We start from the raw sequence: 17,269 nt of genomic DNA, 5'->3' as shown, positions 1-17,269 counted from the left end.
TGAATTGAATGGTTCACAAAAAAGTTTAGCACCATTATCTCTGTGCTACTAAGAGCAGAGGGCACGAATGATAAGCATGCAAGGTTTGGCCATAACTGCAGTTCCGTCCTCTCTCCCCTCAGCTCCACTGCTGGAGGAAAAACAACCCTTTTTTCCCCATTTTAACCTATTGTTAGAAATTGTCATACATCCACAATGATATCACCACACTTTTGTTTTTTGGATACCTCAAAACAGACAATACTGTCGCATCCCTATATCTTATTCATTGAACTACTCATTTAAATGGTAACATGCAAAACTACTCCTTCACTGCTGTGGTAGACAGCTACAAGTCGGTTTTGTGGTTATGTTTTACCTGACTGTTGAGAACTGCAGCACCTTGCAGGAGCAAGAAAGCTTGTTGGAAAGGTTTTTTTTTGTAAGTATTTCTGACAAGTCATACTGTTTTATTGACAACATTAGTGATGGTAAAAGTATCAGCATATTGATAATATGAATTTAATGACGATAATGAGTTTGCTCCCAAAAATGGGAATTTCATCAGTGTTATGGATTAATATTCCTGCCTAAAAGAATTACGGTGATATGGTTCTTTGCAGATAAACAATACCTCTGATAAAAAAGATGTCTGCAGACATGAAAATTATATCTGAACATCTGGTATTTTTTTTCTAACTTTTATTTTATTGCACGACCAGTTTTTCATCACAAACCGTATAATGAGATTGTTTGTCACTTGGCTGCCTTATTGAACAGTCAGAATGCTGCACAACTACACCAAATGTTTCAAAGTGTTACTGCCAAATTGCTTTGTGTGATCTGTGTTTCTGATACACGGCCTTGAAAGCAGTGAACAGTATAGGCATCTTCACCCTGATTCATTTTCAACGTACAGCAGCCAATGAACGGCATACTTAACTACTGACCAATGGCGCAAACTTTTCTTTTCTCACAAATATTGCAACATATCATCAGTTAGAAACTCAGTGTCAAACCCATTTAAACAGCTTGCCCTTTGATCCAGCCAATGATGAATATGCAGCAATAATCAAAAGACAGTGAACAAATAAATGCAGGTGTATTGTCCTATTCGTCACCATTCACTTGGAAAAAATTATTAAGATAGACACATCATTTGTCCAGAGAGGCTTGAAGTTCTGGTGAGATGCTGCCATTTTTGACAAAAGTTTAGTAATAAATCCCAAACCCAAAATAAGTTTCAATTCATTTGCAAGCCTGATTCTCAGTTTGTCTCATCCAGCCTAGAAAACAATACAGCCGCTCTTATTTATTATTGTGTACCGCCCTCCTGGTCCTTACTCTGAATTCTTATCTGAATTCTCAGAGTTTATATCCAGTTTAGTTCTCAAATCCGATAAAGTCATTATTGTAGGTGACTTCAATATTCATGTGGATGTTGATGACGACAGTCTGGGTGCTGCATTTCTCTCTCTTTTAGTTTCCATCAGTGTGTTCATAAACCGACTCACCGCCACAACCACACCCTCAACCTCGTCCTAACATATGGAATTGAAGTTGAACATCTAGTTGTATTTCCACAGAACGCACTTTTATAAGACCATCAATTAATCACTTTTGAATTTGCACGAATCGACTACACTCCACTCAGGAAAACTGGTTTCCAAATGTTTGTCTGATCAGGCTGTAGCTAGATTCATGCCCCATTGTTACAGAGGAAACTGTTATCAACCTTTCTTCCTCCCAAACTGAACATTTTGCAACAGGCACCTTAGGAACAACTTTGGACTCAATTCCCCATTAAGAAAAAAATCTATAAATCCAAGGAAACAAGCACCTTGGTACAATTAAGAAACCAGACAGCTTAAACAAAAAACCCAGAAGTTAGAGAGAATATGGCACTCTTCCAAACTGGAGGAGTCTCACATCATCTGGCAAGACAGCCTTAAGAGTTATAAGAAAGCCCTTCGTATAGCGAGAGCAGCCTACTACTCGACACTAATAGAGGAACACAAGAACAACCCCAGGTTCCTCTTCAGTACTGTAGCCAGACTGACAGAGAGCCACAGCTCTACTGAACCTAGCATTCCGGTTTCCCTGGGCAGCAAAGACTTCATGGACTTCTTTAATGACAAAATTGTCCTTATTAGAGAGAAAATTCACCTCCTCCTGCCATCAGCTGACAACATGGCACCTATAAACTCAGAAGCCTTAGAGGCAGCTGTTGAACCAGACATACACTTCGACAGTTTTTCTACCGTTAGCCTTGATGAGCTGAGTTCAATCATTTCCTCCTCTAAACCATTCACTTGTCTTCTAGACCCCATCCAAACCAAGCTACTTAAGGATTCTCTACCCCTCGTTAGCACCTCCCTCTTAGATATGATCAATGTGTCGTTGTTATCTGGTTACGTCCCAGAGTCCTTTAAAGTGGCAGTAATTAGACCCCTTCTCAAAAAAGCAACCCTGGATCCAGAAGTTTTGGCCAACTACAGACCGATATCAATCTTCCTTTTCTCTCCAAAATTCTGGAGAAAGCAGTTGCTAAACAGCTCTGTGACTTTCTCCACAGCTACAGCTTATTAGTGGATTTCCAGTCAGGGTTCAGGATTCATCATAGCACAGAAACAGTACTAGTCAAAGTTACCAATGACCTCCTACTGGCATCACATGAGGGACTGGTCTCTGTGCTGGTCTTATTAGATCGTATTGCAGCTTTTGATACCATTGACCACCGTATCCTTCTGCAGAGACTGGAACATGTCATTGGCATTAAAGGAACTGCACTTAACTGGTTCAGGTCTTATTTACTAGGTTGATCTCAGTTTGTACTCACTAATGATAAACCCTCAGAAACCACAGCAGTTACTTCTGGTGTTCCACAAGGCTCTGTGCTTGGACCAATCCTCTTCACCCTTTCTCTGCTTCCTCTTGGTCACGTTATTAGGAAACACTCAATTAATTTTTCACTGCTATGCTGACGACACACAGCTGTACTTATCAAAGCAGCCACATGAAATAAATCAGCTGACTAAACTGGAGGCCTGTCTAAAGGAGATAAACCTTGGATGACCCATAATTTCCTTTTATTAAACTCTGATGAAACTGAAGACATTGGCCTGGGCACAACACACCTTAGAGACACCCTATCTAATGAGATACGTACCCTGGAAGGCATTACCTTGGCCCCCAGCACGACCGTAAGGAACCTAGGAGTTCTTTTTGATCAGGATCTGTCCTTTAATGCCCACATTAAGCAAATTTCTAGGACTGCTTTCTTTCATTTATGAAACATTGCTAAGATCAGACACATCCTGTCTCAAAAGGATGCAGAAAAACTAGTCCATGCCTTTGTCACTTCCAGGCTGGATTACTGCAATTCCCTCCTATCAGGCTGTACCAGTAGGTCCCTAAAGACTCTCCAGCTGGTCTAAAATGCTGCTGCCCGCGTGTTGACGAGAACTAGTAGAAGAGACCATGTCTCTCCTGTACTGGTTTCTCTGCATGGCTCCCTGTCAAATTTAGAATAGAATTCAAAATTCTTCTTCTAACATACAAAGTCCTCAACCATCAGGCACCTACATATTTGACAGAGCTCATAGTTCCCTATTACCCAGCTAGAACCCTTCGCTCCCAGGATGCGGGGTTACTGCTGGTTCCTAGAGTTTCTAAAAGTAGAATGGGAGCCAGAGCCTTCAGCTATCAGGCTCCCCTCCTGTGGAACCGTCTCCCAGTTTCGGTCCAGGATGCAGACACCCACTTGACCTTTAAGAGCAGACTTAAGACCTTCCTTTTTGATCAGGCTTATAGTTAGGGGTGCTTAGGCTGGCACTTAGATATGCTGCTCCAGGCTTAGGCTGCTGGGGGATCTCCCATGGTGCACTGGGCTTCTCTTTACTCCTCTCTTCCCTCTCTTTCCTCTTATATGTGTCATACATAAATCATACTCATACGTATGACTAACTCGTCTTCTTCTCCGGAGCTTTCGGGCTCCCCTCATCCCAGATCCCGGGTGCTGCTGGAGGACGCTGCAGACCTGAAGAGGCTCAAGCTACCACCCATAGCTCCACCTGCTCACGTCCCCGTCTGTCCATCAGTCTCTTCCCTTTCTCTCTCTCTTTATCTCTGTCCCTCTCTTTCCTTCTGCATAAATGTCTTCCTCCATTATCTGTCTTTGTCTCTGCCCTGCTCTCCTGCTCTCTTTCCCCCCAACCGGTCGAAGCAGAGGGCCGTCCCCATTGAGCCTGGATCTGCTCGACGTTCCTGCCTGTTAAAAGGAAGGTTTTTGGCGCCGCTGTTGCAGGATGTGCTTGCTCATGGAGAATTGTTGGGTGTAAATTCATTGAAGGAGTGTGGTTCTAGACCTGCTCTACTTGTTAAGTGTCATGAGATAACTTTTGTTGTGATTTTGCGCGATATAAATAAAATTGACTTGACTTGACTAATACAAGATGTTTTTCCGACATATGATTGTCTCAGACTTAAAGTCAGTTAACCTCAGAGTTCAAACATAGTGTGTTGTGCTGTGCACCTTGGAGTTCACCTCATGTAAAACAGTGAGGGACAGACTTACTGAAAGATTCTGAGATACACTCCAAGTTGTTATGTTTGAGTTATGTCTTCGTCTAATCAAAACTTAACTGTAACTGCTTGTGGAAGAGCTATGGCAACTGTACACAACAAAACCAATGGCTGGCCTGGATTTAGACCAGCTGCCCGACCTGTGTGAAAACATATTGGAATGTAAGCTAATATCCAAATTGAAGCAATCAAAAGTGATTTGCAGTGCAGTGCAGTATGAAGACAACTGGCCATAACCTGGGGAAAAAAACATGAATAAAATATTCATTTTCTGTGACGACTGATGAAATCTGAACCTGAATTTGATCAGTATAAATGCAGTGGCCCCAATTTTTTGTTCCAACTGTCTAGCAACCGAAGGATTGCTGATTTGATCCTTACTTCCCCTGGTGACCATGTCAAAGTATCCTTGAGCAAGATCCTGAGCTCCTAATTGCTTCTGATGGCCCTGCGATGGACTGACGACCTGTTCAGGGTGAACCCAGCCTCTTGCCCAATGTCAGCTGGGATAGGCTCCAGCTCCAGGATGGGCTGTTCTGTATATGTAGTCAAAAGATAAGAGAGGGATGCAGATGTAGCTGCAGAACTCAACATTTGAGGTGGTATGACATGGATGCTCTCAACAGGTTAGCTAAGTAGGGACCTTCCAAGATTAACTGTTAAAAAAATAGAAAATGTTTTGGTTATGAGCAAGGGAATATACCCATGGTGATAGTCACATCTCCTCTGTGTGTGTCTGTGTGTGTCTTTGCAGGTAACACTCAGTTCATTCACATGGGTGAAGAGGTCGATGGAGTGGATATGAGAGCAGAGGTTGGCCTCCTGACTCGTAACATCCTGCTCCATGGTGAGATGGAGCCAAGCTGCTATGGCAATGAGGCCTGCAAATTCTTCGACTATGACACTTTTGGTGGACATTTGAAGGTACAGAGGCTTTTTCCCATTTCACTAATTTCAGCCATCTCAGCTCCTCTCTCATCTGATCTGATCAAATTTTCTAAAATGCATCTGGAGGTTGGAGGATTGAGTAGAAAGTAGTGTAACCGACAGAGCGAGGAGTGAAGATACACAGGTGTACTCTTTGCATAAGTCTTTTCAGTACACATGGCCAAAAAAGAGATGTGATAATTTAATGTTTGCTTAGCTGTATTTTAAAGATCAAACCCAAACTGGACATTAATGAAAGGGCTGGTGCTGAGCCTGAAGCAATAGTTTGAGCTGTCATGCCCATTATTATTTTATTATTTTAAGAAAATATAGATAAAGAGATGGGTGTTGAAAAAATAAGATCGGCTAGAAGAATCAAATAATGTTTATAATGTTTATTTCATGTACAATACCAGTCAAAAGTTTGGACACACTTTCTCATTTAATGGTTTTCTTTATTTGCATTTCTATTTACATAATAGATTCTCACTGAAGGCATGGAAACTATGAATCGTAAACAAAAAAAATGTTCAATAACTCTAAATATGTTTTATATTTCAGATTTCTCAAGGTAGCCACCCTTTTGTTTGTTGACTGTGCTGCAAACCCTTGGCCTTGTCTCAATGATCTTCATGATGTTGTCACCGGAAATGGTTTTCACTTCACAGGTTTGCCTTGTCAGGATTCATTTGTGGAATATCTTGCCTTCTTAATGGGGCTGGGACCATCAAGTCAAGTCAAGTCAATATATATATAGCGCCAAATCAAAACAAAAGTTATCTCATGATACTTTACAAGTAGAGTCGGTAGATTTAGGGATTGGAGATATTGGGGAGGTTGGATATAGGCCTATAGTTGGCTAATACATCTAGGTCAAGAGCAGGTTTTTTAAGTAAGGGGTTAATGACAGCCACCTTACCTGTGGCACATAACCTGTTTAGTCAGCTAATTTGTTTTATGTGGATGCATTGATAAGTACAGCTGTGTATTGTCTGCTTAACAGTGAAAATAATCATTTCCTCATAATTTGACCTTGTGTAAGCAGGTATAGAGTGAAGAGGACTGGTCCAAGCACAGACCCTTGTGGATCACCATAGCTGACTGTAGTGTTTTCAGAGGAATTATCATTAGTGAGTACAAACTGAGATCAGCCTACTTAATATGACCTAAACCAGTTTAATGGGGTTCTTTTCATCCCATGACATTTTCCAGTCTCTGTAGTGGGATATGATGGTCAATGGTATCAAAAGCTGCACTAAGATCTAATAAGACCAGCACAGATGCCAGATACCAGTAGGACATCATTGGTAAATTTGACAAGTGCTGTTTCTGTGCTATGATGAACCTGAAACCTGACTGGAAGTCCTCCAAAAAGATGTTGCTGTGAAGAAAGTCACAGAGCTTTTTAGCAATGGCCTTCTCCAGAATTGTGGAAAGAAAAGGAAGATTTGATATTGGTCTGTAGTTGGCCAAAACTTCTGGGTCCAGTGTTGTTGTTGTTGTTGTTGTTTTTGAAAAAGGGTTTAATTACTGCTACTTTAAAGGACTGTGGAATGTAACCAGATAACTGTGACACATTGTTCATATCCAAGAGAGAGGTGCTAATTAGGGGTAAAGAGTTTTTAAGCAGCTTAGTTGTGATGAGGTCTATGTGACAGATGGATGGTTAAGAGGAGGAAATTACTGTACTAAACTCATGAAGGTTAATGGGAGAAAACTATCAAGGTGTATGTCTGGTCCTACAGCTGCCTCTCAGATTTTTTGGGGGTTATGGGTGCCATGTTGTCAGCTAATAGCAGAAGGAGTGGAATTTTCTCTCTAATAGGTAGAATTTTGTCATTAAAATAAGTGCATAAAATCATTGTTACTCAGGGAAACAGGAATGGTTCAATAGAGCTGTGGCTCTCTGTAAGTCTGGCTACAGTGCTGAAGAGAAACCTTAAGTTATTCTTGTGTTCCTCAGTTAATGCCAAGTCGTAGTCTGCTCTTGTTCTATGAAGGGCTTTCCTATAAGTTTGGAGGCTTTTTTCCTAGATTAAATGAGACTCCTCCAGTTTGGAGGAGCACCATATTCTCTCCAGAGTTTTTTGTTTAAACTGTCGGGTTTTGGAACTGTACCAAGGTGCTTGTTTCTTTGGATTCATAGTTTTCTTCTTTTAATGGGGCAATAGAGTCCAAAGTTGTTAGTTGGGACAAGGTGGAGGGTGTGGTTGTGACAGTGAGTGGGTTTGTGAACAGACTGATGGAAACCAATTGAGTCTAGAAGAGAGCTGAATGCAGTACCCAGACTGTCGTTATCAACATCCACATGAATATTCAAGTCACCTACAACCATGACTTTATCTGTTTTAAGAATTATCTGGATATAAACTCAGAGAATTCAGATACAAATTCAGTGTAAGGGCCAGGAGGACGATCTACAATAATAAATGAAAGCAGCCGTGGAGTTTTCCAGGCTGGATGAGACAAACTGAGAATCAGGCTTTCAAATGAATTGAAATTTAATTTGGGTTTGGGATTTAATGCTAAACTTCTTTCAAAAATGGCATCCATCCATTTTCTTCTGCTTATTCCTGTTAAGCGTTGCGGGGGGGGGGGGCTGGAGCCTATCCCAGCGGCTTTCAGGGAAGAGGCGGGGTACACCTTGGACAGGTTACAGTCCATCACAGGACCAGCACATATAGACAGACAACCATTCACACTCACAGTTATACCTACAGTCAATTTAGAGTGTCCAATTAGCCTTGGCCCCATTTGTATGTCTTTGGACAGTGGTGAAGAAGCCAGAGTACCTGCAGAGAACTCACGCAGGCACAGGGAGAACATGCAAACTCCCCACAGAAAGATCCCCTGCCCGAGCTGACTCGAACCTGGAACCTTCTTGCTGTGAGGCGACAGTGCTGACCACTGCACCACCATGCCACCTAATTTTCATATTCTTTTGAGATAATTTGGTAGCCGTGTTAATTTTGATTAGGTTTTTCTGATTGACTCCTCTTCTAATAGAATTGGAGATGATGATGTGATCAGGGGACAGACTGTCTTCACAGCGGATGTGTTGCTGAGTGGGGAGAACCTATTAGAAATGTGAAGTGGTGGTTGGTCACTGGCTCATCAAGAGAATGCCAAGAGTTCATCGTTTTGATGTCTTCAGTGAGAAACTACAATGTAAATAGTCATGGAAATACAGAGAAAACAAGTCAATGAGAAGGTGTGTCCAAACTTTTGACTGGTCTTGTACATTGGTTAAACAGTTATGTCAACATAATATGTATTTGATGTCTAGTTCAAATGATGCTCAAAAGCATGGGCGTTTCATCTTTTAAATTGCCCATTGCCGAAACTCTTCTCCTCTTGTGTCTACTCTTCACCCTATTTGTGCATTCCAAGTTGAAGCTACAAATATGCAAGGGGAGTGAAGTGAGGGAAGGAATCAAGGATGTGAAAACTAGGATATGAAAAGCAGCCTGTGTTGTCCTGAACTTGACAATGAAGTATACCCACATACAACAGAGTTCCAGATACAAGCTCAGCACGAATAACATTATGAATATGGATGACAATAGGTGAAACTCAGCTTTTGCAATTGGACTGCACTATTGGTGATTGGTAATGTGGCATTTGATATAATTGAACTAATTTGCATCATCAACCAGCCAGCCCTTCCCACTCAGCCCAAAAAAGCTTGCCGGAGATGTGCAATAGTGTAGCTATGGTAGTTGTAGTCATGAATCAAAATAATCAGTTAGAGCAGCTACACTAACCTTGTCCATGATTGGTTTGAGGGCCTTTATTTGTTCGGGTCTGTTATTTTCCTCATTATGCAATGACATGGTTCTAAAGGCATATTTAGTGACATAAAGTCAACAAAACTCAGTACAAAGAAAATGTGTAAAATTGTTCAAAGTAATATCATTGTGCCAGAGGCAAGGTTAGACAGTGGAGCAATATCATGTGTTGTTTTGTTCCTCATCAATCTAAGTCAGACAAGTCAGGGATTTTGTGCTGTGTTGTGCATGCACAGCAGCTGAACATGTCTGAAAAAATACTCTTAACTGTAAAAAACATGGGAACTGAGAATCCTGTATAAAATGTTCCCATGAAAGTATGGGAGACTAATGCTCCCACAGCTAACCATTGCTGCCTCACAGGCATTTTAGCCTAAAGGTTGGAGAAGTGAGCTTGTGTCCATTCCATTCCAGGGACTGAAAGAATAAATCCTGACAATGAAATCTGTTGTGCAGTGCTTGTTCCTCCTTCATTGCCATTACTGTACTGTACTTGTCTGAGACGACACCTCAGTTTTGTCATGTCCCCCAGGGTTATGTTTTGGGTCCTTTGCCTCTTTTTTCCCTCATTATATGCTTCTCATTACCAAACAAATATACATTTTGAAGAATAGAATATGGCATTATTTTTTTTGATTAAGATCATACAGTTATATTACCATTTTCGATCTGATGTTAACCTTTTGTCAGTTTGAAGGCTTGGGTGACATGACAGTTGTCTGAAATGCAAATAAATCAGAAACTCTTGATGTTTCTCTTGAAAAATCATCTATGACGGCAAAATCTTCTATGATAGATAGCAATCAGCATATGATGATACAAAGTTCTCAGGATTAGGAAAATGTCTGTAATGTTTGTCATCTTACTGCACTCCTTGTCTCTTGACAACCATGTAAGCTATTCTTATAGAGCTATTTTTTTTCCTTACTGAGGAACATTGCACAATTAAGATCTGAGGTGACCAGCCATTAAAATAGCTTAAACTGAAACAATGGACTCATTAGTTTACCTAAGAGCAAAAACAATTTAAACCAAATAACTGAAGAACACAATGACACAGAACACTTAATATTGAGATTGATCAAGGGAACACAGTAAATTTAACGTAATTCTATCAAGGAAATTATACTGCTTAGTTTAGTCAAATACATTACTCTAAATATTAATTATCTAAGACTTTAATTTGTCTATCATCACTGACGAATCTACAAAAGAAGGTTGTAATTGTTGTAAGCAGTACATTGGCATTACATTCATGTCATTGTAGCTTTAACCTTAGTTGTACATGCTCTCATGAGGTGCATGCAGTTTTTGGCAGGCAGGAAGAAGTCTGCATTACACTGGTATTAAGCTGCTCTTCACATCAGTGAATAAAATTTTTAAGAAAATAAATTAGTTAATCAGTTATGTATTATGCAATAATGATTTCAGATGTTTAGATTTCATTAACTACCCTGTGTCAAATTGACCACATTCAACAGCACTGATTTGTTGTTTTGCTGTATCCTTTCATAACAGCATTTGAGCCTTTTTTTGGTGAGTGATTGAAAGTTTTATCATTAGGTGGAGCAGGGCTTCAAGAAATTTCATATGTCTGGTGTGGAGCTGCAGCACATGGGCCAGCAGACGATGGGACACTATCCCGTTCACTTCCATATGAACGGAGACGTGGACCAGAGGGGGGGCTATGATCCCCCTACTTCTGTTAGTGGTCTGTCCATCCACCACTCTTTTTCCCGCTGTGTAACCATCCACAGTTCCAATGGATTGCTGGTGAGTTTAGTTTTTATAAATTACAGTTCAGGTTTTTTGTTTTGTGCTTTTCCACATCAGACTCATCAGACACACTCATATCTCACAGTAATGCAAATTCCTGAGAAATTAACATAACTGACTCTGAGCCCTCAACATACACGATAAGGTCAGGTGTGTTGCAGGGGCTCCATTCATGAAAAAATTGGCATCAAAGACGATGAAAAACAACTTGATGAACTCTGAGATTAAGGCACTGCATTCATAAATAAACATTACCACATATAAGTTATTAAATTAAAGATCCTTAGAAATCCAAAGAATTGGGAAAAAAACATGCTGTCTCAGCAGGTGTTTGCACTGTAGAAAAATAAAAGTATAAATTGACTTGAAATTAATGCCAAAAACATCTAGCTAAAGCAAGGGCATCTATGACAACAGAAGAGGACACAATTTACACCAACTGACGAGATGATTGAGAATATGGCACTGACTGTTGTATAAATGGATGTATTTTGACAAAAATACAAACATTCCTTTAATGTAGATTAAAATTGACTTTAAAAACGTTACAACATAATTAACAGGTACATGAACTCATAAAGGAACATAAGATGAGTTGAATTTAGTACATGGCATGACACCTGGTCAGATCGCGTAAATGTGGAGAAATTGTTGGACGGATCAGTTTTAGTTGGGTCCATAGTGTGAATTCCTGGATCTTTTATGTCCATGGATTCTCTGTAGTGATTCAGGAACATTAATATCTGAAAAGTACTGAAGCAACAGAACACAGAACATAACATAGTTCAGCTAGAGATGCTTTATATGCAGTGTTGTGAGCAGAACATGTCACTCATATTTTTAGATGTTTGATTTGATTTGATTTGATCGATCAAATCAAATGTTTGATTTGTGTACTAAAGATTGGTTTTAAGAATGTCTCCTCTAGTAACGAGCCTTTAAATAATCAGTTTACCCGTGTACTGTAGGAGGCTGAAATATGACTAATACACTGGCTACCAAAAGTACATCTTTGTTTGATAAATTACAATATATCTTTACAACAATTTCAGGAGAAAGTGAGTGAGAACAGAATGGTATTGGCTGCAAAAGGCCACTAAAGCAGCAGAGCTGACAAGATGCAGCCCACCAGGGTCTGAGCACGAAGCACCATGTGATGAGCTGGCATAATGCAAGTGAGGGTGGCAGAGTGGCAGCTGGCTCTCTCCAAACCAGTTCTCTATTTCACTAGCTACAGGAGACAACAGGCCGCTCTTCCACACAGGAAACTCCCCTACGTTTGGTCTTCCCAGCGGGTAACAGTAAAAGACTCAAAAAGCATCCACTGCACTGGCTGATTGTCTTCTGCCATCCGATTGAATAATTTTTTTTAATGTATATATTTATATTGAAGAGACTGTGATGATGTATGCAAAAAATCAAAAGGTTCTTACTCAGAAGAGAGTGAATCCTGATGAATATGATGCCGCTGGAGTCATCAATCTGCTACAGGGCCTTGGATCTTGGGTCTTGCTTAAAAAGCATAAATTAGAGTAGCCAATTCTGCCTCTTTACAGTTCTTCAGCTCGTACATTCCTGCTGTTGTAAAATTCAATAGAAAAAGAAAAACATTATCTGTGACTTTGAGCCATTGTAGTGCAAGAAAACATGAAAGAGCAACTCTCTTCTTCTCACTGCTCTAGCACCTGCTTATACATTTATTGTGTTTATCCATCCATCCATCTGCTTATTCCTGTTAAGAGGGGCTGGAGCCTATCCCAGTGGCTATGGTCGAGAGGCGGGGTACACCCCAGAAAGGTCGCCAGTCCATTGCAGGGCCAACATATATAGACAAACAACCATTCCAACTCACAGTCATACCTACGGTCAATTTAGAGTATCCAATCAGCCTAGTCCCCAAGTGCACGTCTTTGGATGGTGGGAAGAAGCCAGAGTACCCAGAGATAACCCACGCAGGCATAGGGAGAACAGGCAAACTCCACACAGAAAGATCCCCTGCCCGAGCCGGGACTTGAAGCCGGAACCTTCTTGCTGTGAGGTGACAGTGCTGACCACTGCACCACCCCGCCGCCTTGTGTTATTGTGTTACATTTAAAGTTACTAATGATCTAATATGCATAGACTAACAACAGTACAGTTAATATTTTGAGTCCCACAACAATCCTATTTTATTGCGCTACGTATATGTGTTAGGCGATTCATTGTTTTTAAAATAGGCTAGTTATCCAATGCTGTTCTGTCTGCTCCTCCCCTCCTCCATCATCCTCCTCTGTCTCTTCATGACTAAGCCTCTGCTGCTCCCCTCATGGCTCTCTCTCCTCCTGTGCTAATTTTCTTCTTAAAATAAGAAGATATGTCTGTGGACTTTCTCTCCATTGTCTGAAAATTGACATAACAATACAAGCAGCAGTTAACGTTAGCTACATAACTCAAATAAGTCAACAACATACATCAGTGCTGTAACAGGTTATGAGTGCTGTAAAAGCACCTTTTGGCATTTAAAAAGCACATGTCACGATGCATATTACTTTTTACTAGAGAATAAGAAATTATGACTTAACTCGAGTCTTCTCTCTTGAGATCAATGCAGATCAGTGTCTTCTGCTGTCAGAGCATGCAAACTACTCAGTAACGAATAGAATGAGGTTATACTCATGACATCATTGTTAGCCAGTAAGCCAGTTTGACAAAGCAAAGTATCTTTGGTTAAATCATCCAGAGGCGGGAGCTACTGCTGCACCACTATGACCATACTGAGACATATGCAATAGGTGCACTGTCTTTGCCTTGTGCTTGCCGTATTCTGTGTGAAAGGGGCTTAACCAACTTGTGATAGAAGAATATCATCAATATTAATATCAATATCAATATGTGTGACTGACCAGTGAGGTGGCCAGTAGGGTGGCCAGCAGATTCATAGGGAATGCTGTGGCCACCCCCTGGTGGCGCTATTGGCTCTATCACCCTCGGCAAGCATAGGAAAAGATCCCGCTCTAGATGCTTCACAGGTACATTTAAACCTTTTCCACTCTCTATTAATCATTCACTCACTCACTCAGCAGTGACCAAAGCTGTTACATGGCTTGCCACCTATAGCGTTAAGCTAATGATATTTCGGGGGAATCCACTATTCCTTGCTGAAAACATAGATAAAAGTTAATGATGCTCTTATGTTTGTATGGTATGTGAAACAACTTGTTGATAGAGCCTTGACAAAACTAGAAACAGCTAGACTAAAGAATGTTCCCACTGAATAGCCAACTAGCATATGGTTTATGTGTCTGTTCCCTCACAGGTAAAGGACGTTGTCGGCTACGACATTCTTGGCCATTGTTTCTTTATGGAGGATGGTCCAGAGGAGAGAAACACATTTGATCACTGTCTCGGTCTGATGGTCCGAGCAGGAACTCTGCTGCCTTCAGACAGAGACAGCAAAATGTGCCGTGACATCACTGAAGGAGCATACCCAGGATATGTGGCCAACCCACGACAAGACTGCAGGTGTGTTCCATACAAGTCGGTTTGCAGGCCATGATTTTTGTAATGTCACAAAAACCTCCCTGACCATCGCTAACTTTGATCCTTACATTTTCTGACTGCTTTGATCATTGTATACATACATATATGCATATTAAATCATTTTTATTACTACATAATTGAGAAGAAAAAACATTCTCAGCACAATACAGAAACTCACAATGAACTGCAATCACTTAAGACACAGTCACTACTCTGTCTTGCTACCATGGTCACTGCTGTGCTAGCACATGTCCTCTTAGTACTTTTGCAGTGGGGATAGAGCTACCAAGTTACCTGTTCATGTGTGTAGTTGTGCTGATTGTCACTTAGGAAACAGGTTTCTGGTTCATCTTCAGCAGATACACACAACCTAATATTTGTGTTTATTTTGTTTCCCTGTGGAACCCCCAAAAACTTATTTCACAGATACATGGATCCTGGGTCATGTGTTGAACAATTTATTTTGAACGATTTGGTACAGCATCCATGATTTGTAAATTACTGAGAAGAAAAACATTCCGTCTGTAACCAAACAAAAGGGATTTGTAGACGCATAGGAGAGGCATAGTTTTGTGTATTTGTTGGTTCATTGTTTTCATTCAGTTGTTCATACCTAATATACATACATAGAGCAGTCAGCATTGTTAGGCCTCAAGGCCTATCCACATGGAAAGGAGCCCACAGAACAAAAGAAATCAATGGGACACTATTTCCTAGAAGCCCCCAGACATTTAACACAGGAAGTTCAGTTGCAATTAGTCACCATGGCCTGTGACCCATGATGTCATCATACAGACAATTAAACCAGAGAAACTAAAGCTCTCTGCCGTAGCTTAACTCTTTTTCATGGTTGCCATGCAGGATCCCTGCCTGAATCTAGCTGCACAAAAAGAGTTAACTCAGCGCAAGCAGCTGCACACATTGCTTGCTAATTATTCAGATTCTACCAGCACAAGACATTCTTGTAAGTGCATTGTAATATGCTCTCACTCAAAAATGTAACTATAACACAGTTATTAATTTAATCATTAATAATCCTCCATTAATAATGCTGTTATAAGAGGTCTTTAACGTTCAGCCACTAGTCTATCACAGGAGTAGACATCCAGTTTAGGGTGTAGGATTAAGTAGGGAGGGTAAGGACATGTCCTGACCAATATTACTGCTGTCTGTCAGTGTGTATTCCATTGATTTTACATTTGGCTTTAACTTAAGTACCAAAAAAATGATCTGCAATCAGATATTCAACCCAAGGACAGAACAGATAAACATTAGCCCTTTTTAGACACAGAATGCACCAAATTTGCGGCCCGGTAGAGGCAGGCAAATTTGCTGCCTTCGTGGTCACAGACCTGATGGTTGTTTTTCAACCTGCTGCTGAAGGTATGTCATCGGGCGATAGCCACGTTGACCAAGCTCCTCTGCAACGTTTTCATACAACAAGCCATCTTTCACAGTCCTCATGAGGTGGTTATCCACGGTCCTCTCGGCAGTGATGGTTAGCAGCTCCCTGATCTCAGGTTCAAAGTTTCAAAACAGCAATTCGCCGCTCTGGCTTCCAGCAGCATCAGTGTTGACATTCTTGTAGGTGTTTGATGTGAGAGAACCGGCGAGCATTATGTTTGTGAGTTTGTGCTGTGGCAGGTGAAGGATGACTCGGGAGCGATGATGGTCGAGACGTGTTTATTCATAAGCAGACCAGAACCAAGTAACAATATGGCGCCAAGTGCCAACAACCTTGGCACAAGACACGCCCCTTTACCCATCCACCTCTGGGTGAGAGGCACGCCCCTTAAGTATCCGCCACACAGCCCCCCCCCCCCCCGAATGCCCAGGGGGAAACCTCAGGGTGAAAACTGAGTCCAGGCCGGAGGCCTTAGCAACCTCCCATAACGGCTGTGTCTCTCGTCGCCGGTGGCAACCGATGGTGGATTGTCCTCAGCATCTGAAGTTACGGAAGTATGTTGAGGCCTGGAAGGGGGAAGACTGCGATCCAGAACCTGGGCCGGGAGAATCTCCTCGCCGGCCACACCATGCACAGGTTTCAATCTATCGTCACACGCTCCCTGCGCCCACCCACATCGTGAACAAAACTCTTATCCCCCACTTCCAGCACCCTGAACAGGCCGTCGTACGGAGGCATGAGAGGTGAACCGTGAGCATCATGACGTACAAATACGAAATGGGCACCAGCGAGGTTTGTTGGCATGAATGTACGTGGGAAACAGTGGTGAATGGGTGCAGGTGCGAAACTCGAAGTTGCCGTGGACTGACGCACAGTCGGAAATGAGCCCGGCGCCGCACTTTCTGGCAAAAACTCACCTGGGACTCGAAGTGGTTGACCCAGGACCAGCTCAGCAGGGGAGGCATCCAAATCCACCTTAGGGGCAGAACGCAGCCCCAACATCACCCAAGGTAACCTGTCCACCCAGTTGCCATCCACAAGGGCGGCACGCAGGGCTGCCTTGAGTGAGCGATGGAACCGCTCGCACAGACCGTTAGCCTGGGGGTGATATGCCGTGGTCCGGTGGACCTGAACGCCCAGGGACCTAGCCAGTTCAGACCACAGGTCCGAAATGAACTGGGGGCCCCTGTCTGATGTGATATGTGACGGGGTCCCGAAACGCGCGACCCATGATGCAATAAACGCACGAGCCACATCCGCTGCTGACGTGGACGACAGGGGGACTGCTTCC

At 41.9% G+C, this 17,269-nt stretch overlaps 1 protein-coding gene across 5 annotated transcripts in view; it reads left to right on the top strand.

Annotated features, from left to right (window-relative positions):
* cemip (cell migration inducing hyaluronidase 1) overlaps positions 1-17,269 on the top strand; it is a 222,443-nt gene that overhangs the window by 117,407 nt on the left and 87,767 nt on the right. For all 5 annotated transcript variants that reach the window (XM_086222956.1, XM_086222957.1, XM_086222959.1 and 2 more), the window contains 3 exons: positions 5,318-5,487; positions 10,842-11,051; positions 14,350-14,555. In XM_086222956.1, the coding sequence (XP_086079082.1) occupies positions 5,318-5,487; positions 10,842-11,051; positions 14,350-14,555 (586 nt within the window). The remainder of the gene's footprint in view (positions 1-5,317; positions 5,488-10,841; positions 11,052-14,349; positions 14,556-17,269) is intronic.

Source organism: Aulostomus chinensis, chromosome 2 (assembly GCF_037954235.1).
Source record: "Aulostomus chinensis isolate RoL2024-O1b breed Wild chromosome 2, RoL_Achi_v1.0, whole genome shotgun sequence".
Classification (NCBI taxonomy): Eukaryota; Metazoa; Chordata; class Actinopteri; order Syngnathiformes; family Aulostomidae; genus Aulostomus; species Aulostomus chinensis.
This window is presented reverse-complemented; position numbering and strand designations above follow the sequence as displayed.